The sequence below is a fragment of the Osmerus eperlanus genome, chromosome 27, assembly GCF_963692335.1.
Source record: "Osmerus eperlanus chromosome 27, fOsmEpe2.1, whole genome shotgun sequence".
In the NCBI taxonomy this organism is placed as follows: domain Eukaryota; kingdom Metazoa; phylum Chordata; class Actinopteri; order Osmeriformes; family Osmeridae; genus Osmerus; species Osmerus eperlanus.
The window spans coordinates 6,044,689-6,070,592 of record NC_085044.1 but is presented as its reverse complement, the minus strand read 5'-3'; the positions used below and the strand labels follow the sequence as shown (position 1 = coordinate 6,070,592).

The 25,904-nt window shown below is 46.0% G+C and overlaps 2 protein-coding genes and 1 long non-coding RNA gene across 4 annotated transcripts in view; all 3 read left to right on the top strand.

The window, feature by feature from the left end:
* The window catches only part of LOC134013982 (GTPase IMAP family member 9-like), a 78,465-nt gene extending 68,904 nt beyond the window's left edge, over positions 1-9,561 (top strand). Inside the window, exon 3 of the transcript XR_009929008.1 lies at positions 9,047-9,561. The gene's annotated coding sequence lies outside the window, so the exon portion shown is untranslated. The remainder of the gene's footprint in view (positions 1-9,046) is intronic.
* Positions 1-25,904, top strand: part of LOC134013977 (trichohyalin-like) — a 77,992-nt gene that overhangs the window by 14,565 nt on the left and 37,523 nt on the right. The window contains exons 1-3 of one of the 2 annotated variants that reach the window (XM_062453776.1): positions 5,461-5,536; positions 6,576-6,911; positions 7,020-7,088. The exons of the other annotated variant lie outside the window; for it this stretch is intronic. Of the exons in view, the coding sequence (XP_062309760.1) occupies positions 6,593-6,911; positions 7,020-7,088 (388 nt within the window). The 5' untranslated portion in view covers positions 5,461-5,536; positions 6,576-6,592. Of the gene's footprint in view, positions 1-5,460; positions 5,537-6,575; positions 6,912-7,019; positions 7,089-25,904 lie in introns of those variants that run through there. 2 annotated transcript variants of the gene reach the window in all.
* LOC134013988 (uncharacterized) lies at positions 14,275-18,598 on the top strand. The gene is made up of 3 exons (XR_009929009.1): positions 14,275-14,560; positions 17,477-17,507; positions 18,272-18,598. It is a non-coding gene; the product is annotated as an uncharacterized LOC134013988 (long non-coding RNA).

The window sequence follows — 25,904 nt, the reverse complement described above, 5'->3', positions numbered from 1 at the left end:
GTGGGTAAAACTGATGTGGGTTCCAGAGTGCAGACAGTCTGGCTAAGCAGGCCCTCAGGGAGGAGGGGGGTGAGGTGATGGTGTCTATCAGTAAGGCAGAGGCTGAGGCCCTGATATGTACAGAGGTAGTCTGGTCTGGAGATGGCAGAGAGAATGTGATGGAGGGAGGACAGGCAGACACCTGTACTGAGTTCAGGTAGAAGTTAACCAGAATGGCCAGGTGATAGAGGGAAGGGGCTACGAGGGCAGAGTGAGTCTGGTCACCCTGGAGCTGGAGAGCTCAAATACAATTATACTTTCAAATGTAAGAAGAAGTTGTAGCATTAGAGGTGGTTAGCTGGTTATGCTGCCCATTCTAACCACTCCATACTCTGAGCTTGAATATATCTACAGTACACATAAGACAGACTCACATCACTTAGCAGTGGTGCATAGTGAAGAACATGTTGAATAAACATGCAACTCTAATTCATAGCGTCAAAGATTACACGGATGTATGTTGATGTAGGACCATTAACATACAGCAGCTGCATCTCATAGAGCATCCTTGCTTTCAAAAACTCTGGTTGCTGACACGACCATGTTATTCATCATCAATGTTTAAGATGAACTCACACAGTATGCTGACGTGTTCTGTTGTAATAATGTTTTAACTTTCTATTTTATATCCCTATTCACAACTTCAGCATTAGGTGAGTCATTTCCTATATATGTTTCATGACATACAACGTCATGGGTTAAGAATGAACCAATATATTATAGACTTTGAAGATAACACTGCTATTGTTTTCTTTTAAATTTCATGGTGCCATTATTTAAATATCTGAAAACCCTCCCTTTATGCAGAGATACACTCACAGTCTTATTCAGATGTATCCCATAATAAACAGGTCCAACACCACACAGAGAAGGACTCTAATATGGAGAGGATTAATAAAATGTGTTCTGTTTTGATAATGTTTTAACGTTTTATTCTATATCTTTCAACACAGCTCATATAGGTGAGTACATTTCCTTGTTTCATGTCCAATAACATCATGTTTGTTTTAGACTTCAAAGATGACACTGCTACTGTTTTCTTTCATATTTCATGGTGCCATTGTTTAAATATCCCCAAAAACCTCCTTCTAAAATACAACCACAGAATCATTCAAATGTATCCCATAATAAGTGTTTCTCCTGAGATACACGTGAGCCTGGGTCCAGGTCAAGGTACAGAGTTCTCAGTTGAGAAGTTGAAGACGAAGGTGGAAGGTAGGAGGTCTGCATGATGTTTTATGGAAATAATTTGGAAAAGAAGCATGTATTCAGGTTTCTGTGGTCTATTTTGATGACAGCTTGACCTGGGGGGTATTCCAGAAAGCGGGTTTTGTGAAAACCCTGGGTTAGGTAACCCTAAAATGAGTCTTGATTTTCCGTTCCAGAAAGAGAGGTAACGAAAACCTTTGGTCAGTGTCCACGGTAAACTTACTCTGTGAACCTAACCTACTATCAGGTTTTCCATGACAAACTGCATTTCTACCCACCCCCTCCCACTTTCTGAGCCTGATACAGTTGGCAGACATGGGGTTTCCTTTCCTGGTTCAGCCGAACGATCTTGAACAAAATCTAATTTGCGTAGTTAAACGCCAGGAGAGGATTATAAGACTGCAATTCGATGTGCTATAATTCCCTGATAAATACCTAAGTTAACGTTACTGTTTCCCGTCACACTCCATAATTTATTTTAGCAACATTCTCAGCCCTTACATCACTAATGTTACACACTGTGGACGTGCACTCAGAACCGACCAAATGATTTTTGGCACTTAAATAAAGACAAATCATTGAAATTGTATTTGGTCCTCTTCATTGCCTACAAATAGATATCCAACAATGAGTATTTATATTGGCTATTGTTCCTGCAATTTACATGATTCACCTGTGACCATGTACCCTCCTGTAACTGGTGTTCCAGCAAATCAATTTCAAGATTGTCGGGGGTTAATATTGGCCAAAAAGAACTAAACTAATTCCCCTATGGTTTGAAGGAAAATGGGAAACTGAACAGTGTATTTACATTAACCAAATAATGTCAATACCTTATTTGACTCTATGTGTTAAATCAGAGCAAGAATGGTCAAAGTAAGGTTAAATAAAATAAACATTTAATAACATTGCAAATGAATGAAATCAATTACAAGGCAAACATACAATTAAGGTTAACTCTTACCTACTTTACCATGATTATTGTAAACCAGAGAGCCAGAGCTGAGGAGAAGGTCTCAAGAGATAAAGAATCCACAGAACAATGCTTCAAAATTCCTTTTATACCCAAGAACAACCAATCACACCACAATCTTGACCCTACTTATCAACAATGCTACAGTAAGTTACACAGTGAGGTGTGAGAGCCATCAAGTAGTATACAGTAACTCTAGATTTTAGCATATGAGAGGTGGAGGCAGGTTGATCTTACAAGATCAGCCTTTATTCTTCTGCCCTAAGTACACCATCTCTTGGTCAGTTTTTGGCACTTGCTTCATGAGATGCAGTTTGTACAACTCATTTACTGGTAACTGGGAATACATGAGATTACATTAAATTCCACAGTTTCCATGCAGAATTCACCTGCAATTAAATGAACATCTCACTGTGTACAGCACCCATGCTCTGTTCAACAGGATCAGAATGTGCAAATTGTTTTCTGTTCATTATTCTCATCATCTCAGTGTAACTGACAATTCAGTTACACTGAGTCAGATGGCTGAGCGGTGAGGGAGTCGGGCTAGTAATCTCAAGGTTGCCAGTTCGATTCCCGGTCATGCCAACTGACATTGTGTCCTTGGGCAAGTCACTTCACCCTACTTGCCTTGGGGGAATGTCCCTGTACTTACTGTAAGTCGCTCTGGATAAGAGCGTCTGCTAACTGACTAAATGTAAATGTAATTCCACACAAGCCTGTAAATAAAAGTACATGTGGAGAGAACTACCAGCAGCTACCATACATGTAGACATCTCTGCGGCAGCAGTCAACGTCTCTTCATCATCATAATCATCATCATCCTGTGATGAAAAGCATTCTGTTGGGGGTTACTGCTACTACAAGTTGAAATAGGCACCAACTGATATTTACTTTGTATCGTGTCAAATATGATTAAAACCAAGGTAACGTATAGGCTACAATCACAAGCTTATAGGCCTAAGCAAAATATGCATTACCTGTTCCTAGTATGTTTTATATTTAATATAGCATTTAACATGCTATTTCATTAAGTCCACCACTATTTCACCAATAATATTAACGGACAGTGTGGTTAAATGTTCAATGTATAGACTGGCTACTGCATTCAAATGTATGCAGTAGCCAGGGAGGGGGAGGGGGAGGGGGAGTCAGGTGGCTGAGCGGTGAGGGAATCAGTTCGATTCCCGGTCATGCCAACTGACGTTGTGTCCTTGGGCAAGGCACTTCACCCTACTTGCCTCGGGGGAATGTCCCTGTACTTACTGTAAGTCGCTCTGGATAAGGGCGTCTGCTAAATGACTAAATGTAAATGTATGCATTGACTCGGCCAGCAATTGTCTCCAACGCCAATTGTCTCCTACGCTGCTACAGCCGGGTTGCTTTTTTGCGGAATATGTGCTCAGATTCACCATAAACATGTATTAACACTAATGGTGAAGTAGGACTTACATTTATGTTGGCTTTTAATAGCTCTCATGCCCGCGCTTAACTCAGAATGGACGTACTCCCAGTTGATTTAACTAATACAAATCAGCTTTTCTGGAACCAAAAAGTGGGGTTTCCCATTTCAGAGTATATCAACGGATATGTATGAACAAGAGTTCAGGGTTAGGTTCAGAGTTTGTTGAAACCCACTTTCTGGAATACCCCCCTGGGCTGGACATATAAAAAAAGTTGTTGTCATGTGCAAGATGATGATCAATAATGTGTGTTTCCTGGAAAGTGTTGACTGGGGAGCCACTAGGGCCTCCATGAAGACGTATGTGGTTCTGGTTAGAGCAGTAATATATTATGGGTATATAATTGTCTATGGGGCAGCAGCTCTTCTTTGACCAAGGTAGACACAGTGCAAGCCCAGGTCCTAACACTGTGCAGTGGGGCAGTATGAGGACAGGGTGGGAGCTGACTTGGCTGAGATGTTCTGTAATCGGGTGCTTTTTGCAACCCCAGTCTGGTTGAACAGGGCATTTGTTGTACATCCCACAGTAGACAGGACCTTCTGTATGAGGTGCTCCGAGGTCACAAGGGTGTGAGGAGGATGGGGGTGTGGGTAAAACTGATGTGGGATCAGGTGATGGTGCCTATCAGTAAGGCAGAGGCTGAGGCTCTGATATGGACAGAGGTAGTCTGGTCTGGAGATGGCAGAGAGAATGTGATGGAGGACAGGCAGACACCTTTACAGGGTTCAGGTAGAAGTCAGACCAGTGAGGTTGTCGGTAGATAAAGAATGGAAGAAGAGTTTATACCAGGTTGTTTCTTGGTCACAGTCAGCTGAATCAGCATCTGTTCATGCTAGGGAAACATCCAAGCAAACAGTGTAACTGTTGTTGTTGTTGTTGTTGCATGGATATTCAGGGGTATATCAGAGTATTACAGGACTGATGGTGGAGGCCTTGTTGTGGGATTGTCCAAGCAGAGAGAGATCTTTACTGGTCCTTTTTCTGAGAGAAAACAGACTAATAGGAGGATTCCTCTCTGTCTCTGGTCAACACTCCAGTACAGTAGGTGGTTGTAATAGCATTGGATGCTTTTCATCATTAAACACCAAAGAAGGAGAAAAACAAGACTTTATTCAAACCAAAATGTGTCAGAAAGGGTTCAAAACCTCAATAACTGACCTGTGAAACTGAAAAGAAAATACTTTTCAATAAATCTATGAAAACTTTGAAGACATCAACATGGGATAAAATGTCAGGAATAAGCTTTACAGTTGTGTATAATATACATTCACAGTAGGATCTAAAAGGCTGAGACCACCAGTCAAGATTGACTATTTAGCATTTATTTTCAAATGTAGTGACTTTAAACCATCTTCACCATTTGAGTGTAAATCTTTGAGAAATGTTCATGAATTTCAGAAGATCTTTGGTGTATGTGTGTGCAGAAGGTATTTGGTGTGTCCCTATTTTTCTTTGATGATAGCATGCACTCGAGCTGGCATGGACTCGACAAGCTTGTACAATAGCTGATGATCCCAACATTATTTAACTCTGTTCCAAATAGATTATTGTGATCTCAGAATGCTTGACTTTCTCAGTCTTCATTTCCCTCATTAATTGTTCAATGTGGTCTCTGAGTTTTGGACATTACTCTACATACAAATTAATCATGTCAATTTAAACTAATTTTACTGTGATGATGGTGCAAGAAGGTAAACAAGATGTAACTTGATATAGAATGTCTTACTGCAGTTTAATATACTGTATGTAGATATAACTTGTCAGTTCTCCATCATTGTTTCAGCTGAACATTATTTACAAAGGGAGAGCCCAGAGGACAAGAGGAGAAGAGAGGAATCTGCTTGTTTGCTTGGTGAGTATGAAACACCATTTAAAAGACATATACAAAACAGTGTTATGAACAAGGAGAAAGGAATAAAACCTTCAGTTTGGTTGAATATACGTGTACAGTATATTTATTACTGTACTAGGAGTGCTTGGATCTGTTACAAAGTTTTGTAATCCACAAGATTTGCTTAACTGTTGTGCTTAGTTTTTGCAGCGTGTTTTAAAGAAATGTGAAAATGACTCACTGTTGTGCAAACAAGAGCACTGATGTACTTGATTTGATGGAGAGGAAGTGGGTCCCAGTTTCATAACTGCAATCAGGTCCTATGAAGAGAACATTTGGAACTTTCCTTCAGGCAGGCAGCAGGTAGATGTTACAGTTGAGTGCAGGGGTAGGACCCAAACACAGGAGAGACAGACAGGATACTCAAAGTAACATAGGCAAGGACAAGACAAAGACTGGACACAAAACATGGGCTGGGCTGAGGTATGGGGAAGGTCCGGGGAACCAGGGCCACTGTCGCTAGATTTAGTGACTTTTCGCCTTCCCTTGTGACCAAAAATCGAATCTACTGACAAATATAGCAACTGTTAGGGACTTCTAGTGAGATTTTTTGGGCAACACTGTGCTTGTTAGCATCCAAATCAGCAACCCAGTACATCAGAAATTCTGGTATTGTATCGTTTTTTTTTTAATGAGTACCAACTTGATACCAGGGTACCGGTTTTTGTGACAACCCTACAACGTACTGTATATATCAAAATAAATATCTGCAAATCACCAGCTGTTTAATGGATTGATTTCAAACATGAATTCAAATTTGTATATAACCCTCCAGAAATACAGCTAGACTACAAACATCCAGAGGACATTCACAGATTAATAGAGGACAGGAACCATAAAGTGGAGGGAAAGGACAGACACCTGAAGGAGAGTGAAAAGAGGATAGAAGAGAAGGATTCACTCCTGGAGGAGAGGAATAAACAACTAGAGGACACAGAGAGCAGACTGGAGGAAACCACAACACAACTGAAGGAGAAGAACCAACACCTTCATGAGAAAGAGACACAGCTGGATGACATGACCCAGCAGGTGAGAGAGAAGGAGAGACAACAGGAGGAGCTTAGAAAAGACCTGCAGGACAAGAACAACCAAGTAGAGAAGCTCACAGTCCAACTGCAGGAGAAAGACTCTGAAGTGGAGGAGAGGAACCAGAGACTGAGAGAGAAGGAGGGAGAATTAGAAGAGAGAGACCAACAACTGGAGAGACTAGAGAGTGATGGTAAAGAGAGAGAGAAGAGTCTAGAAGAGAAGGACAAACAACTAGCAGAGAGAGATGAACTGCTGAAGGAGAAAGACAGACATGTGGAAGATGTCAAAAATGAAAACATTAAACTTGGTAAGATTTCATGGAGTAACTTGTATTTCATATCATTTCTGTGATACATTTGAAGTGTTTTGTATTTGGAAATGGTATGTTTATAGTTTTTATTTTCAATTATTTCAGCACAGCAGATATGTGACCTAAACACTGAGGTAGAGAGACAGAGAAATGAGTTATCGGTTAAAACCACTGGTGAGTGTTATAATGTGAGGTTTTAGTTTGAATATTTCAGTCTAAATACGATGCCCACTGATTGGTTGTTTCATCTTGTGTGTTAGAGAGAGGAGAGATCTCAGAAGCAGGCCCCAAACTACCAATCAGGAGTAGACGCAGCAGGGAGCATCTTCCATCTAGTGAGTCCTCAACTCTGTTAAAACACCTGAATATCTGACCCAGTCCATTCTCTATACACTGGTCATGCACCTACAGGAACGCTGTGTTCGGTATCATAGTCAGATGATTCTGTTGAGGTGAACATCTGGTATGAATGTCCAGGGTGACCCACACGTCAGTAGTTTGAGCTGTGTCCTGTGTTGTGTTGCAGTGGGAGGAGAGACCCCAGATACAGACCCACCACTACCACAGGATGAAGGTTCTACTGTGGTCCCTGGAGTCAGGAGGAGACGCAGCATATTGGAGCCTCCAGAGAGTGAGTCATCAACTCTGTTACAGACACCTACAAACATCTGAACATCTAACCCATCCTCTACTGTCCTTACATCTTCTATCCTACTGTGTGTTTCATAGTGATTTTAGAGTTCCGGTTTATAATCTTAAACGTCCTGATACTGCTATGTATACTGCCCTGCAGTGAGGAACTTTTATTATGATTTATTCTGATAGATATGTTCATTATTACACATTTTTAATTCATGTTATTCTATGTTGTCTATATTTTTCAGACATTATCACAGTTTTAAAACACAGCCAATTGAGTAGTTAATATCAGCCTAGATGTAATTTCCTCTCCAACTAGAAACCAACTAGACCAGTGGTGTGACCATGTCCCTGTGTTGTGTTGCAGTGGGGGGAGAGAGCAGCAGTCCAGACCCTCCAGTGTCTCCCAGTGTGTCTGAGCTGAGACTGGTGCTGCTGGGGAGGACTGGGGCTGGGAGGAGGGCAGCAGGAAACACCATCCTGGGCAGAGAGGAGTTTGGGGCCCAGGACAGCCCCTCTGCAGTCACCCAGAGGAGCAGGAGGAGAGAGGGGGACGTGTGTGGGAGACGGCTGGTGCTGGTGGACACTCCAGACTGGTTCTGCCCTGGACTCTCTCTGGAGGAGATGAGACAGGATGTGGGGCTGTGTGTCCGTCTGTCCGCCCCGGGACCCCACGCCTTCCTCCTGGTCGTACCAGTGGAGCCCTCTGAGGGGGAGGAGAGAGGAGCCATGGAGAGAATGGAGGACATGTTTGGAGAGGGTTGTTGGGGACACACTGTCATTCTGTTCACCCATGATGACAGTCTGAGAGAGCAGAGCAAGGAGGAGTTTCTCCAAACAGCAAGTCAGGACCTCCAGCAGCTTGTAGAGAAATGTGGGAACAGGTACCACGTCCTCAACATTAAGGACAGGGCCCATGGCACTCAGGTCCCAGAGCTGCTGCACCAGGTAGAGGAGATGGTGGCAGGAAACAGAGAGAGCTTCTACAGCAGTCAGACCTACCAGGAGGCAGAGGCCCAGGTCAGAGAGATGGAGGGAAAGATTCAGAGGGAGAGAGAGGAGAAGATACAGAGGGAGGAGACAGAGAGGAAAGAGAAGTTTGAGACAGAGCTGCAGAACTCTCTGAAGAAGATAGAGGGAGTGATCCAGGAGCACGAGGGAGACATCAGAACACTCAGCCATCGAACATCTGAACTGGAGAGACAGGTGAAGGAAGAGAGGGATGAGGAGAAGAAGAGAGAGCTGGAGAGGGAGCTGAAGAGAGAGACTGACCGGAGAGAGGAGATGGAGAGAAAGCTGGAGAGATTTAGAGAGGAGAGAGAGAATGAGAGGAGGGGGAGGGAGGAGAGACACAGGCAGGAGATGGAGGAGTTCAGGGAGAACTATGAAGGAGAGGCCAGAGTTGAAGCAGAGACAAACCTGATGAAGGTGGTCCTACCTGAGCTACAGAGGAGCATCATGATCTCACACACTAAGATGCAGAGAGATTTCAGCAGACAAATTCAGGAGAAGGATAGACAGATACAGGAGAAGGCTAGAGAGATGAAGGTGAAGGATATAGAGATAGAGAAACTGATGCAACGACTGATGGATCTCAGTGGTCAGTTTATAGAGGAGGTCAATGAAATCAGTGAATGGAAGAGCCCTCAAACATAGAGGAGGAGATGACAAGAGAGGAGAGGAGGGCAAGAGTGTAGATGAGGGGAGAAGGATTTGGATATATAGAGACTTAAGAACAAACTGAGAGATCTCAGTGAAGACTTCTTGACAAAGGTCCACGCTGTAAGAGAAGGTAGTAAAAGGAGCTCTCCTCACATGTAGAGAAACAGAGGGAGGAAGTCAGAGACTTCATTCATACAAACATTGTCAGCTATAATTGCTGAATTTTACTGTGATCATTATGACATATTTGTGTTAAGATGTCATGCAGCAGATCACCACTAACTGATTTGCCTCCCATGGAGGTTCATGGTTTTAAAAGTTTGTGTTTTTTTGTTTCCTCATCAAACCACCTGTAATATTGATCCATTTTTGCACAGCATTGCTATATATTCATGTTAATCCTGGTATCAGTCTTGATCTTTGAGTAGCCTATTTCTATATGTACAGCACAAACAAAATTAAAGTAAATCCGTTTCAATCATATTTTATGATTATAATGTAAGTGAAATTTTAAAACATGTTTGAAGTAGTAAATATTAGGTTTAAGAAAGATAACAATGTATCTTTGTGTTTGTTACAAACTGGCTCAAGGTTTGCAACCAAAAGGGAGACAAAGTAAAGACAACTAAAGGTTTTTTGACAAGAGTCATTTCATTTACTAAACATCTAACGCAACATGATACAAACGTATCAGCCAATGTTATTGAGTGTCAGTGCGTAAGCATGCATGTATGTGCAGCAAAGACGAGGCTTCCTCAGTGAGACGGTCAGCTCAGGTGGGGAGCCCCCCCCCACTCCTGCACCCCCCCCCCCCCCCCCCATAAAAGGGGGGGGTGTGACCAGGGTCACCAGGTCACCACCGGTGTTCCAAGCACAACCCCGAGGCCCGTCCATGCCCGATCCCACCAGCACGGCTCCGGCCACAGCACCTCACAGCAAGGCCCCTAGAGAAGCTCCTAGAGGAGACGGGAGCAGAACGCTCACACTGGGAAGACACGGACACGAGGAAGGGCAAGGTCACTGAGGCACAAGGCGCGCGGGACAGCGCATCAGCCAACACGTTTCCACAGCCCTTCACATGCCGGACATCCAGATGGTAAGGCTGCAAGAACAGACCCCACCTCATCAGGCGCTGGTTGGGGTTCTGGAAGGAATGCAAAAAGGTAAGTGGGTTGTGGTCACTATACACAACCAAGGGACCTGTCCCAACATAAACCTCAAAATGCTGTAGTGCCCAGTCCAACGCCAACACCTCTTTCTCTATGACTGAATAGTTCAACTGGTAAGAATATAACTTTTTGGAGTAGAAACTGACTGGAGGCTCAATGCTTTCTGGACCAGCTTGCAAAAGCAGCCCCCACCTTGCTGGCATCCACATACAGGGCAAACAGCTGATCCATTTGTGGAGCAGACCACACCGTGGCAGAGCAGAGCTCTGAGGTCTGAACATCTTCAAAAGCCCTCTGACCACCAGGGGACCAGTCAAAGTGAACCTTGGAGCTTGACAGGTTGGTTAGTGGACACGTTTTCCAAGCTCTTTCTTGGTGGAAGGAGAAGGAAACTGGTCAATCACCTTCACCCGTATAGGGCGCACTTGACCCTGGCCAACCACCTAACGTAGGTAGGTCACCGTGGCCTGAGCAAATTCACACTAGGCCAGGTTCACTGTAAGCCGTGCCCAGGCTAAACGTTGAAACGGCCTGAATACGCTGCAAGTGTTCAGGCCAGGTGACAGTGTACGAGTGTCAGAAACCGCTGTCCACAGTCATGGGTTCAAACACAGGCATGCAAATATCACATGGCTCTTCTTTCATTGGCTTGCATCGATCCTTTGCATGTGTGTGTGAGTGTGTGTGCATGTGAGTGTGTGTGTGTGCATGAGAGAGAGAGAGAGAGAGAGAGAGAGAGAGAGAGAGAGAGAGAGAGAGAGAGAGAGAGAGAGAGAGAGAGAGAGAGAGAGAGAGAGAGAGAGAGAGAGAGAGAGAGAGAGGGAGAGAGAGAGGGTACATCCTAACAGGCTCTGTCAGGGTGGCAGGGTATACACAGGTAGCAACACTAGACAAGACTTTGCAAAGTGACTGTGGTGAGAAGGGATCTACTTACAGGTGGGGATTGGAAATCAAAATAGGTGTGTCAGAAGTGAACAAGGGGTCTGGCTAGAATTCAGGAGATGATGCCCTCTGGTGGTGAACAGGTGAAAGTACATAGGGACGTGTAGGTGTTACAGTCAGCTCTGAAACTATGATGGTGGAAGTGATTCACAGAGTGTTACACATTAACACACCATTATAATCTGTTTTATTTACTGTAAGCAAATCATTTTTTATGTGCATTTCATTCATTTAAAAGGACTAAAATACCAGACGGCCATGTTCATAATTGTATTACTTTAAAAACAAAGGTTACCTCTCCTTGTAAGACTTTTTCCATAAGTGGATTACCATTTTTGTCTGTGAATAAAATAAATCATGGGTTTTTATTATCATCAAAGTCATTGTGGAGGACGGGGTGACAGTCCACTGTACATTTTTCCACTGTGTTTACTTGGTTTGCAGTGATTTATAACTTGGTTTGCAGTTACTGTTATTTTTCCTCTGTGTAGTTGTGTATTATTATTTTTCATCAAATGTTATTGTCTCTTTGATGACTGTAGACTTATGCCCTCTAAACCTAACTAATGAACATTGACCGACAGGGCAAGCGGTCAAAAGGAGATGTGAGTGTCTGCCCGCTGGGCCTATGGGAGTGGGGTGGGGGTAGGACACTTTGCCCCTCACCAAAATAGGTGAAGACTCTGTACAGGAGAGCAAGAGACAACAAGAGACAACAAGGAGCGAGCAGCTGCAGAGAAACACGCTGGGAGAGGAGGAAGACAGGGAAGCCGCCATGTAGACGCTGACCATGACATCTAAACGCCACAGGGGACACTAGAGAGTTCCCAAGCATGAACGCACACCCACAAGGCTGCTCAACACACACCTGGGAGGTAAGCCACTGCTTCCTCCCAGGACAACTGTTCATCCTGAAGTTTCCTTACTTAGGGTTGCGTGTTGCTGTGGGTGTACTGAGAGTAGAAGTATTGGGTGCGGTGGGTCTCTGGTGGGTTGTGGAGCGGGTTAGGGTCAGCTGGATAGTCCAGCGGAAGGGCAGGGTGAATCACTGTCTGTGCTGGACGCACTACTGGTCAGTGTTTCTCTGTTTACTGCTGCAAGAGACTAAAGAGGAGAAGGACTGCAGCGACCAGCAGGACCGAGGAGCGCGGGCAGAGGACGGCACTCCACAAAGACTGGATCCATGCCCGCCTCTCTTGGAACTAATACTTTCATTAAAACTGTATTTTACTGCTCAATTGTTTTAAGTCTGTTTTGTCTGGGTATCCCACACACTGCTCCTCCCTCCCAATACAAACCTTTCTTGGAGCTTAGAGTTCCTGTGTACCTTTAAACTTAGGTGACGTAGTCGAATTACTTGCCGGTCACATACATACCTGCTGCATAGACACAAAGGCAAGGATGTGGGCCTGGGTCTGGACCTGAGGCTGGGTTAGGACCTGAGGCTGGGTCTGGATCAGAGCATTAGCCTGGGTCAAGACCTGAATCTTAGACTGGACCTGGGCCTGAGGCTGAGTCTGGTCCTTGGCCTGGATCTGGGCACTCATGTGCTGATAAGGGTTAGTACAATGTGGAGTTCATTTTTGAATATTGTCTAAACATAGAAAGAGAGCGCACTAGAGACAGCACTCTCTTTTTACTGAGCGACTGAAGTCTGCTCACCTGCTGCTTAGAAGGGTTAGGTCATGGAGCTGCTTCTGCTGGAACCCACGCTTGAGCTTGGACTGATGTTCTAACCTCTTCTAGGCACGACCAACACAGATCAGCTTGGACTGACGCCCTAACCTCTTCTGGACACGACCGACACAGATCAGCTTGGACTGACGCTCTAACCTCTTCTGGGCACGACCGACACAGATCAGCTTGCTGCTCATCTCCATTCCTTTCATGTCATCCAAAGCTTCTTGCGCGTCATCGTGCCTCTCAAAGTTTAGGAAGCCGGGACTTGCCATTCTCCTCCTTCATGACACAGACGCTGGTGATCTTTCTACATGTTCCACGTGGACAGGTCAGGTGGGCAGAGTGTACACTCGTCTATCCACCACACGCTCCACTGACAGGCTGCACGGCTGGGCCCTGTCAGCGATCAGCCTGCCGGTCCACAAACCAGAGCAGCGGAGCTCAGAAGAAGGAGGACGAGGAAACGAGAGGGAGCAGAGGATGAGCGCTGGTCTCCAGCAACTTAGATTGGTGATTGAACTAACCGGTGTCTTTCTTGCAACCGGTGCAGGCTGAGGAGAGTTGCTGGGAGGAGCATGGCTCACTGAAGAGAAGACGCCCCCTTCTAATCTTTAGTTTGGACGCCTTTGTTTTTAAACGCATGTATGTGTGGGAGTCAGGTGGCTGAGCGGTTAGGGATTCGGGCTGGTAATCTGAAGGTTGCCAGTTTGATTCCCGGCCGTGCAAAATGACGTTGTGTCCTTGGGCCAGGCACTTCACCCTACTTGCCTCGGGGAGAATGTCCCTGTACTTACTGTAAGTCGCTCTGTATGAGAGCGTCTGCTAAATGACTCAATTTAAATGTAAATGTGCTTAAATCGTCCCAAGGCCTCCGACTCTGCCTGCATGTTACACATGATATGATGTTTGAATGTGTCATTAAAGTGTTGCATATTTTGGTATTATCGTTTACATTTAATTTAGCAGGCTTTTATCCAAAGCGACCTATAATAGTGCATGTATGAAGTGCTGCAGATAATCAAGGACCAGAAGTGCCTGGTTGTAACAGTGTTACTGTAGTTGATGCCAAGGAACAGTCTGTGTAACTCCATAACCTCTGTGTGAATGCCTGGGCCTAACAGACCTAAATATATCGCTTCACATCATTCGAGAGCTGGACTGTTGTTTAATGTTACCAGTGTTAACAATCAAGGCTGCTAAACTGGTTAGATAAAGACAGCACCTGACATCCCTGTTTCCTCATTCCAGCTGTTCCCTGTGTGCGTGTGTACAGACAGGAGGAAGAGAACAAATCAAATACCAGTGAACACATTTTCCATAATCAAAGACGCATCTAGGGGATATGTAAGTGCTTCAAGAAGACTGATACTTTGGAAGATACCATATAGACTTCTGTCAACATATTTTGAATGTATGTGTCAGAATCATGTTATAAAACATGATCTTTATTCATGCGTGAAACAGTTCTGCTTGGCTCTCAGCATTCTCCACAGCCGTTGAGAAGTCTGACTGGTCTGGTTAGTCGGTTCTCAGAAATCGTGGACACAATTACATGTAAGTCTCTGTCTATATGAAGTAAACACTACACTTAAGTAAAATCTCTTCACACAGCATTGAGAAAAGGTTTAGAATATTGTTCATTGCTTTGTACCATCGTGTATGATGTACACAATGTTTAAAAAATGAAAGGGTTTGCGTTCATTGTAGGTAATGTACAACTTTGATATTCTAGTCGTATTCTAGTCATATTCTACCTTCCAGAACTACAGCTGGTGTTTCCAATTGTTCAGAAACAATCTCCACATTCTAAAGACTGGAACATTCATCTAGCAGATGCTGTAGTAAGACTGAAAGAAAACTGAGAATGTTTGCCATAGTCATGATCATGTTTTCTATCTTTCTCTATAAAGGGAGGGAAAATGGCAGAGGTAGGAAACCACACTAAGTGTTAACTAGTTATCATGGCATTGATACATTCAGTATACATGTATGAACATACGGACAGAACTATACAATATAAAATATGTAGCGGGGTTTGCTCGTTTAAGATTAGCAATACTTAATTTATAATAAAGTATGTAGTTCTTGGGGGGGGGGGGCACCACCTCTTATTGTTAAAGGAATAGAGGAAACCTTATTGAATAATATTTAAATAATAGCCTTCGTAATAATCAGTCTAATCTTAAGGAATGAATTCGTTCTAAGAGTAGAGCCAATCGTAACATCAGTGAACACGCACGTCAAAATATCTTTACAATGAATTTATTCAAGTAAGGTAAACAGATCTTATGAAAAATTGGATTATGGGTTTGATATGAGAGATTGGTTTCAATGAACAGAATGAAATGGTCTAACTTAAAGAAAGGCAGAAATTGTACAGTCAGTGATTACATCCTTACAAATCATAAACAGAGCTCACGCCAATGCCATGTCGAGGAGGAAAGAGCGTTAGCCATAGTTACGTTTGATCAGGGGTTGATCAATGATGTTGAGGGCGGTTTGCGCCAAAGGTCCATTTGAAGAATCTGAAGTCACAGCGCGGCTGCGCTGGGTCATGTGACTGAGTCTGCGGGATCTCAGTGAAGTCGCATTTGGAATTGCGTTTTTGGTTCTTCTGTTGAAACGTCCGATAGTGACGCGTTCACTATGAAGTTGAATCTCAGGAGAAGCTTGGCGACGTCCTTTGGAACGCCAATCCTGATGGCGTTCATGCCATGGTCGGTTTCGCTGGAGTCCGAGATTGATGGTCATCTTAGGGCTTTATACAGTTCGAGGGAGGACCCGTCTGGGGTCAGATGTGGATTGGGGGAAGCTGGGTTCTCAACTCCCCCCTCCTTCCTTCACACCTACCAAAGGTGTGATCTGATCTCTGGCTGATCATTCGATGGTTCAAATATTGTTCTGGACATCTTGGTACAGTTACAAAATATAGTTGAATGATTGTTTTATTATGATAGCTTCGTGTAGATACCAAGAATGACGTGGTTATCTTTCAGGAAGAAGGAGTTGTTACTAGAATCAAGATTTCAGTGAACACAACATTAAAACAAAGTAACAAACATAACACAAATATCCCTCTCATAATTCTCCACCTTGTACTCTTGTGGTAAAGTCTCAAGAACTTTCCTCAAAAGTTCTGATCAAGGTAAGTTCTTTGTTCAAATCGCCGCCGAAACGGATAGCAAATGGTCGCTGGAGACGTGTTGTCTAAATCAGGCCCTTTGAAGCTTGCAAGCTAGCAGGAGGGCTGATTTGGTAGATTGGGGAGGTCCCCCCCCCATTCTATGGTTCCTTTGCATCGGCGTTTGGTGGGTAATCAGCATACTGAGGGTGTCACAAGGGCTGATTCTGATGTGATTGAATCACTCTTCAGGTGTGGCAAGATGTTGGCTCCGTGTGGTCTTGTGGACCTCACTACAAATATAAAATAAAACTAACAATCTGAGAGTGCAGTAGGGCTGTATGTGATAAAGTGACAGAGTGTCAGTTGGGGGCCTTGTTGATAAGGCTAGTTACAGGAGGGAAGAAACTGTTCTCATGGTGTGAGGTTTTGGTCTTCGCGGTCTAGGCGCTCAAAAGACTTCATTACCACAGAGGTCAGGGCGACGGGTCTGTAGTCATTAAGTCCTGTTGGCCTTGGCTTTTTGGGCACAGGGATGATGGTGGAGGACTTGAGACAGGCTGGCACATCACATGTCTCCAGGGAGGTGTTGAAGATGTTGGTGAACACCGGAGACAGCTGGTCAGCACAGTGCTTGAGGGTGGCTGGAGAGACAGAGTCCGACCCAGCTGCTTTGAGGGGGTTCTGACTCTTGAACAGTCTGTTAACTTCTCCTTCCTGAATGGAGAGAGTCGTCTCTATGGTGATGGGGGGGGGGGGGCTCTAAAGTGGGTAGGTGTTGTTCAGGACAGTCCAATTGTCTTTCAAATTGACAGTAGAACTTGTTAAGGTCGTTGGCCAGGCGAGAGTTGTTAGTGGTGTGGGGGGCTCTGGGCTGGTAGTTGGTGATCTGCCTGAGCCCTCTCCAGACAGAAGCAGAGTCGTTAGCAGAGAACTGGTGTTTTAGTCTCTTAGAGTACAGTCGTTTAGCCTTTCTCACCGCCTTGCTAAACCTGTTCTTCGACTCCTTGAATCTGTTCCTGATTTACTGTCCTTGAATCCCCACTCCTAAACGCTTACTCCTTCTCCACCCTCAACCCCAGGGAAAGGTATGAATTACAGGCAGCTAGAGATTTATATTAAACATCTGTCTGATAAAGTATTGGAATTCAAGTTCAGAAAAGGTAAGAAAAGATCTTGATGTGTTCATGTCCGTATTGAGGAAACAGCAGCAAAAACATGTTTCTGTGTGACTCAAAGGTCAGAAGAATATAGTCCTTGTGGTTTGCCATGTCAAATCGAACAATAATGAAACGGTCATGTTTTGTAATGTTTTAGCATGATCAAGTGTTGTAACTGTCTCTATACAGGAAGGACACATGGCAGAGGCCGGACAACACAGTAAGTGGACACAAGTAGTCATTGTTTGCATTGAAACATTAAGTATAAATGTACAAACATGTACAAATATGTTCACAATCTGACATCCCCAGACATCCCAAGTCTCCCGGAAGGTCCGGGAGTCTCCCGCATTTCAATAGCGTCTCCCTGACGCCCGCAAACGCTGTACAATCTCCCGGAAATCGGGGATTTTGTATTTCGAGCGAGCGAGAGACTGTCTAATGGGCATTTCTTGTAGAGATAGGTGCAGCATATCGCGCGTCGTGATTGCGTCTGGGGAGGGGGGGGGGTATGTGCAGGTTGAGGGGGTACATCATGTACATCATGTACATCATGTACATGATGTACATCATGCGTCCGGATTGCGTCCCGGGGGGGGGGGGGGGGGGATGAGTCTCTGCAGGTTGGGATGTCTGCATCCCTCTAGACATTAAATGAACACATTCAATACTAAATGAACATATACAGTATACCAACATTATGTTTGTTTGTATGCTATCATTCTGCTGTGTTGTGTGTAACCCTCTCTACAACCATCCATGCTGCTGTGTTGTATATAACCTCTCCTTACTGGTTACATTATCATCCATGCTGTCCTTCATGTTTGCTAGTGATGTGAGTTTAGATTCTTCCTACACGTCTCTCTAGGTTGAGTGTGTATAGAGCATATAGAGTCTGTGTGTGATTGTCACTTCATAGATGCAGACTGTATACTTGTCATGCACCTGCAGAGATGTCAGTACTGTTTCTCTTCTCCCCAACAGATGAGTTTAAACTCAGGGTACCAGAGAGGGTTGTGCAGGCTGATAGGAGAAAGGATGTTACCGTCCCATGTCACCTCTCTCCTGAGACCAGCGCTGCTGCCATGACAATCAGGTGGTTTAAGAAGACAGAGTGTATTTACCTGTATAAGAATGGCCAGGTGATAGAGGGGAGGGGCTATGAGGGCAGAGTGAGTCTGGTCACCCAGGAGCTGAAGGGAGGCAACGTGTCTCTGAGGCTGAGAGACTTCAAGGAGTCAGATGATGGAGTGTACATCTGTCAGGTCACCTATGGAGGACAGAAGGAGGAGGAGGCTGTGCATCTATGGGACACGGGTAAGTGTTCTACAGCTACAGAACATGACTATGCACATCTCTACATGAACTATGACAACACCGTCTCTCTGTCTGTACAGATACAATTATACTTTCACATGTAATTATGAGTTAGAGCATTAGAGGTGTTCTGACTTATCTGGTAATGCTGCCCATTCTAACCCCTCTATACTCTAAGCTTGTAGAGATGTACAGTATTGTAATTAATTAATTATCTTACTGGGTTGAAGATGATTACTCTGAGATGTTATATTCTTTCAGTAAAACATGAAATGCTGTAGTCTATATGTGGAGATGAAGAACAGTCATCCTCTTCATGAAAGAGCCTGAACACAGAACACAGGAGCTCCATAGATTACACTGATGTATGTTGATGTAGGACTACTGATATAGAGCAGCGGTATCACATAGAGCAGCATTTTATTGTTGCTCTTAGTTCATCTGCTTATGATAATAATGATGTATTCATTTCATAGGCTCGTTAACGTTAATTCTGTTGACTCACAAATTTGTAAATAACATGTTGGTACTATATTGTAATATGATTGATGTTTTAATGATCTTTTTCATTTCTTTTAAAACAGTGGGCTGGGGTGAGTAATTTTTAACTTCTGCATTATAACAACACTAAGTAAAAAAAATTACCTTTATCTGTTAGATAGTAAACATTACACTAAAGTATGTTAGTGTTGTCAAAAGTTCAGAGTGAACCCGAGTTCACAACACAGACATGAGAGATGAGGTGAGGTCTAGGAAGGTTTCTTGTAGATGATGGTAGGAGTTGAGGAGTGATGGTGAATGTTGTGGACAGGCTGGGAGCAGAAGTCAGTTACTTTGGAGGATGTTTTGAGGGTAGTTGCAGAGCAAGGTAAAGCCATGAGTGAGTTAACACAGGCTGTAAAGAATCTCGTTACTCCAGAGGTAGGCACTAGTAGAAGGACTAGCAGTAACCTGCAGACACAACCACAATTCACAGAGGAAGGCAAACCCATATGTTTCAGTGTCAGTCAGAGGGACGTATCACTAGGAATTGTCCCACAAAGGGAAATGTAACCGGAAAAGATAGCACTGTGTCTGGTGTGCAGGGAAACGAGACCCCCGGTTGTGTTGAGTCGAGCAGTTCGGGGGTGCACCTCAGACTCATCTAAAGTCAGCCCATCTCATGACCAGTTATTAGAGCGTGCTGTGGGAACATGTCCTGTAGTGGAGATCAAGATTGGGGGGGTTGTAGCATCTTGTCTATTGGATACAGGCAGTCGAGTAAGTATTATTTCAGAAGGGTTCTTCTTTTGGGCAGGGAGGATGAAGATATGCTCTAGACATCTGGTTGGCTCAAGTTAACAGCAGCCAACGGTTTAGACATACCCTATCTGGGGTGTCTAGAGTTAGTGGTTGAGACAATGGGCATGACAGTTCCAGACTGTGGGTTCTTGGTGGTGAAAGATCCTCAGAGTCTCCAGATGTCAGTGCCTGGAATTATAGGTATGAACATTATCAACAGGTGTTGATAGTTAGTACATTCCGAATTTAAGACTACTTTAGGAGGAGAGTTAGATTGGGATTGGAGAAATGTTATCCAGCAAGTGCAAAAATGTAAAGTTGACAAGAAGGCCATGGCTAGATTAGCTGGTAAAGAGAAAGTATACATACCTGCAGCGTCCGTGGTAACAGTGAGGGCCCAGGGGCATGTCAAAGGTGCAAAGCAAGGGGAACAGATGTTGGTAGAATCTGTTAATACCTGGGTCACGGCCGAGCAGCAGCTCAAGCAGATCCCCAAAAGGAACAGACTCACCTAGCGGGCTGCAGCGAGGCTGATGCCAGCCTGAGTGTGGTGAAGGTCAGGGAGGTTGGTCCTGACGTACGAGCGGTATGCCTGGGAGGACCAGCGACCCAGGAGCTGGATGGTGTGGTCGGCCACGCTTTGGATGGAAGCTGAGGAGGCCGCACCGATCCTGAAAGAATGTGCTGAGTAAAGAGAAGGGTCGTTACCTGATTTGGCGAGGAGGAGGCGGAGATGATGGTGGAACCAAAAACAGGAGGCGACCTGATTCCGTGGTGAATAGTGGGAGTTGAGGCGGAAGAGGAAGATGGGACGACTGGCCCGCTTTGATTTGTTTTGCTGCGTTTCAGGGTGAAGATGAGCGTGTCTGGGTAGTGTAGCGTGATGTCGGAGATGCATGGGTGAGCAGAGGGGTCAAAGGTGGAGCAGGTGGAAGTAAATTGTGAGCACCTAAGGAAGCTGAAGGCCAGGAGGAACATGGCCTCTAGGGTGGAATCGGTGGAAGGGGAGGAGTAGCCAGTGCGCAGTGTGTGTATGCAGGCGGCTAGCAGGTCGGCAGTGAGGGGGAGCCGTGCGGAAGGAGAGCGGGGATCTAGGCGCTTAAGGCCTTTCATAAGGAGGGAGGTCTGACTGTGGGAGATGGCTGTGCAGGGGGAACCGGAGAGCAACTTGCAAAAGAAGTTGATGCCACTGAGGTACACGTGGATGGTGGAAGTGCGGATGGAGAGGTGCGTGTGAGCGTAGGAGATGAAGCTGGTGATGGAAAGGAGGTCGAATGAGGGGAAGGTGGAGCAGTGTGGAAGGACTTGAAGCACTTCCAGGCTGTCCAGTAGGTGGAGAGTGTACGGGGGGACAGACCTTGGAGGATGGCATCTTGGGTGTGGAGGTGAAGGTTGTGGAGGGGTGCCGTCATGGGAAGGTTGTACAGGAAAACGGAGGGACCGGAGTGGGAAGGGGCCAAGGGGGCCAAGCGTCTGAATTTGTGGAGGGAGAGACGGGAGAGGGAGTCAGCAATGGTGTTGTGGTGACCGGGGATGTGAGCGGCTCTGATGATGAACTGATGTGTGACTGAAAGCCAAGTGAGGCGGCGGATGAAGGGCATGGCGGTGATGGAGTCTGATTGGCCTTTATTGATCCGGGAGACGACGGCAGTGTTGTCGGAGTGGATGAGGATGGATTGGCTTGACCATTCATGGCCCCAGAGGAGGGTGGCGATGATGATGATGGGGTAGACCTCGTGAAGTGCGGATGAGCGGGTCAGTGAGGGAGAAGGGCAGGAAGGGAACTTGGAAGGCCATGGGGAAGAGAACCAGCAGCCGTTGTAGTAGCAGCCGAAACCAGCGGAGGGGGAATCATCCGCCCCTTCTGCAGCAGGGGGCGGCGCCGGCGGTCAGGACAGGAGGGGCTGCGGGGTGATGGGGTGGGGAGGGGCAGGGGGAGGCGAAAGCGGGCGGGGGTCCGGGGGCCAGGCTCAGGGGCCGGGCGGACCGCGACCATGCACTCCAGGGACGGGTGGGAAGGAGCGCCACACAGGGAGCAGGGCAGGGCGGACCGGGCAGCCAAAACACCACAATAGATTTCATTGTCCAGCGAGCCCCAGTAGGTGGCCTCATTGAATTGCTGGAGCCGCCCCGCGGCCTCGGAGGAGAACCGGACGTGATACGTGTAAAACCCGGAGCCCCCGAACCGTAGGGAGGACCGAGCTGCAGGATGAGGGAGAGATAGTCGTCCAGCTCCGCCGGGCGCCCGGGAAATGAGGAACAGACGACGTCCCGGAACAGGGAGAACGCGTAAGAGAACTCGACTGCCGTGAGCTCCCGTCGCCGGGCGGGTTCAGGGTGGCGGAGCAGGACGGGGCCACAGGACCCGACGATGGTGCGGGGGGCAGAGACCTGGGACGGGAGGAGAAGGTCGGCCAGGTCCACGTAATCACCCTGGAGGATGGCTGGAGGGAGGGAGACCCGGGGGAAGGTCTGGAGGCAGAGGGGGCCGCGGGGCGGGCAGGGGGAGGCACCGTGGCCAGCGTGAAGGTGGAGGCAGGGGCGGGCAGGGTCCTGACGGGAAGGGCAGCAGCCGGGGCGGGCATTATGTCCGGAGCGGAGACACCTGCAGGAGGGAAGGCACAGGGTAAGAGGGGCGCAGCTCGGAGGAGGCAGGGCCAGACCAGAGCAAGCAGGGGCAGGGCCAGGTGCAGGGCAGAGAGACGGCGGAGAGCCCATGGAGGCGATGAACGCCGCGGACAGAGCAGGAAGGTCGGCGAGGGCAGGAGGAGCAGGGAGGGAGGGAGGGGAAGGGGGGAGTGGGGAGGGGGGCGAGGCAAGAGGCAGGAACCCACAATGGCGCTGCCCAGCGCCCTGCAGTGGGAGCGGGGAGGCGCGCCGGCCCCCAGAGTCCCCGAAGCAGAGGCGGAAGAGCCGAGCCTTCAGATCCAACCGGGACAACCGGATCCCCCGAGCCCGGAGGAGGCGCTGCAGGCCGGCAACGGTCTAGTCGGACGGCTACGCTGGTAGGTCCGAGGCGGCGGACCGCGGAGCGGGCGGGGCTAGGAGATGGAGAGCAGCGCGAAGAGCTGGAGGAGGAAGGGAAGCGAGGCCGCCCGGGGCCAGCCGCCGAGCCCGGGAGCGATCCCGAGCGGAAGGCCCGGGAGGCGGAGACCTCGGAGGACGGCAGAACCGACGCCCGGGAACAGGAAGTGGAGCCGTGGCACCCAGGGAGGCGGAGGAGCCCGGAGCAGCACCACACGGGGAGCGACCGGGGGTCTCGGGGACGCAGCCAGAACGCCGGGGACGGGACCGCCTTTCCAGCCGGGAGGGGAACTCGTCGTCCGACGGGAACAGGTCCAGAACGTCCATTCCTCCGTAGACGTCAGGGCCGGGAGGAGATCTGCGGGAGCCAGGAGACGAGGCGAAGAGCCGACGAGTTGAAACAGCAACGGGAGCAGCAGACACGCAAACACGCAGCAGAGAAGACAGAGAGGCAACGAGATGTACGCACGCCAAACAATAACATGCTAGCACAAGGACCAGAGGAACGGAAGAGACTTCATGCAGAACTCGTAATTGAAAACGGGAAGTTGGGTTCGGTCGCATTCCTCCGTGCTTTAACTGGGCTGATGCGTATCAGTTGATTGGAGTGAAGGAGGAGTCTTGGTGCGCTATCTTCCTCCCGAACTTCAGTTAATCTAACTCCATTAACACATACAATCATGTTCTGATCAGTTTAGAGGGAACTTTGATGTAGCTGTAGTTTGATGAACAGAGTGTATTAACCTGTATAAGAATGGCCAGGTGATAGAGGGGAGGGGCTATGAGGGCAGAGTGAGTCTGGTCACCCAGGAGCTGGAGAGAGGCAACTTGTCTCTGAGGCTGAGAGACTACAGGAGGTCAGATAGAGGAGGGGACATCTGTCAGGTCATCGTAGTGTGGGTTTGTGCTCCAGGGAGGGTCATTGTTCTATAGGTAAAGAACATAATTATGAACATCTTTACATTAACTATGACGACACAGTCTCTCTGCATGTACAAATACAATTATACTTTCAAATGTAAGTTGGAGTTGGAGCATTAGAGGTGGTTAGCTGGTTATAATGCCCATTCTAACCACTCTATACTCTAAGCTTGTATATATCTACAGTGTTTGATAAGACAGGCTCACTTAGCAGTGGTGCATAGTGAAGAACATGTTGAAAAAACATGCAACTCATAGCGCCATAGATTACACGGATGTATGTTGATGTAGGACCTTTAACATACAGCAGCTGCATCTCATAGAGCATCCTTGTTTTCAACAAATCTGGTTACTGACACTAACATGTTATTCATCATCAATGTTTAAGATGAACTCACACAGTATACTGATGTGTTCTGTTTTAATGATGTATTAACTTTCTGTTTCATATCCTTCTACAAAACTTCAGAACGACGTGAGTTATTTCAAATATCTGATTCAAGACATACAAAATTATAGGTTAAGAATGTACCAATATATTTTAGATTTTGAAGATAACACTGCTATTGCTTTCTTTTAAATGTCATGGTGCCATTTTTTAAATATCTGAAAACTCTCCCTTCATGGTCAAACCTGTGAGCAGAGATACACTCACAGTATTATTCAGATGTATCCCATAATAAGTTGTGCTGCTAAGCTGCACTTGAACCTGCTCCCTGGTATAACACCACATAGAGAAGGACCCTAATAAGGAGAGGATGAATCCAATGTGTTATAAACTCTCACATTTAAGATATTTTGGCAAAGAAAGTATGCATCAAGGCTGTCCTCTAACATGTATTAAAACATACTATCATGTTTTGATCAGTTTAGAGGGAACTTTGATGTAGCTGTAGTTTGATGAACAGAGTGTATTAACCTGTATAAGAATGGCCAGGTGATAGAGGGGAGGGGCTATGAGGGCAGAGTGAGTCTGGTCACCCAGGAGCTGGAGAGAGGCAACTTGTCTCTGAGGCTGAGAGACTACAGGAGGTGAGATAGAGGAGGGGACATCTGTCAGGTCATCGTAGTGTGGGTTTGTGGTCCAGGGAGGGTCATTGTTCTATAGGTAAAGAACATAATGATGAACATCTTTACATTAACTATGACGACACAGTCTCTCTGCATGTACAAATACAATTATACTTTCAAATGTAAGTAGGAGTTGGAGCATTAGAGGTGGTTAGCTGGTTATAATGCCCATTCTAACCACTCTATACTCTAAGCTTGTATATATCTACAGTGTTTGATAAGACAGGCTCACTTAGCAGTGGTGCATAGTGAAGAACATGTTGAAAAAACATGCAACTCATAGCGCCATAGATTACACGGATGTATGTTGATGTAGGACCATTAACATACAGCAGCTGCATCTCATAGAGCATCCTTGCTTTCCAAAAATCTGGTTACTGACACTACCATGTTATTCATCATCAATGTTTAAGATGAACTCACACAGTATACTGATGTGTTCTGTTTTAATGATGTTTTAACTTTCTGTTTCATATCCTTCTACAAAACTTCAGAACGACGTGAGTTATTTCAAATATCTGATTCAAGACATACAAAATTATAGGTTAAGAATGTACCAATATATTTTAGATTTTGAAGATAACACTGCTATTGCTTTCTTTTAAATGTCATGGTGCCATTTTTTAAATATCTGAAAACTCTCCCTTCATGGTCAAACCTGTGAGCAGAGATACACTCACAGTATTATTCAGATGTATCCCATAATAAGTTGTGCTGCTAAGCTGCACTTGAACCTGCTCCCTGGTATAACACCACATAGAGAAGGACCCTAATAAGGAGAGGATGAATCCAATGTGTTATAAACTCTCACATTTAAGATATTTTGGCAAAGAAAGTATGCATCAAGGCTGTCCTCTAACATGTATTAAAACATACTATCATGTTTTGATCAGTTTAGAGGGAACTTTGATGTAGCTGTAGTTTGATGAACAGAGTGTATTAACCTGTATAAGAATGGCCAGGTGATAGAGGGGAGGGCCTATGAGGGCAGAGTGAGTCTGGT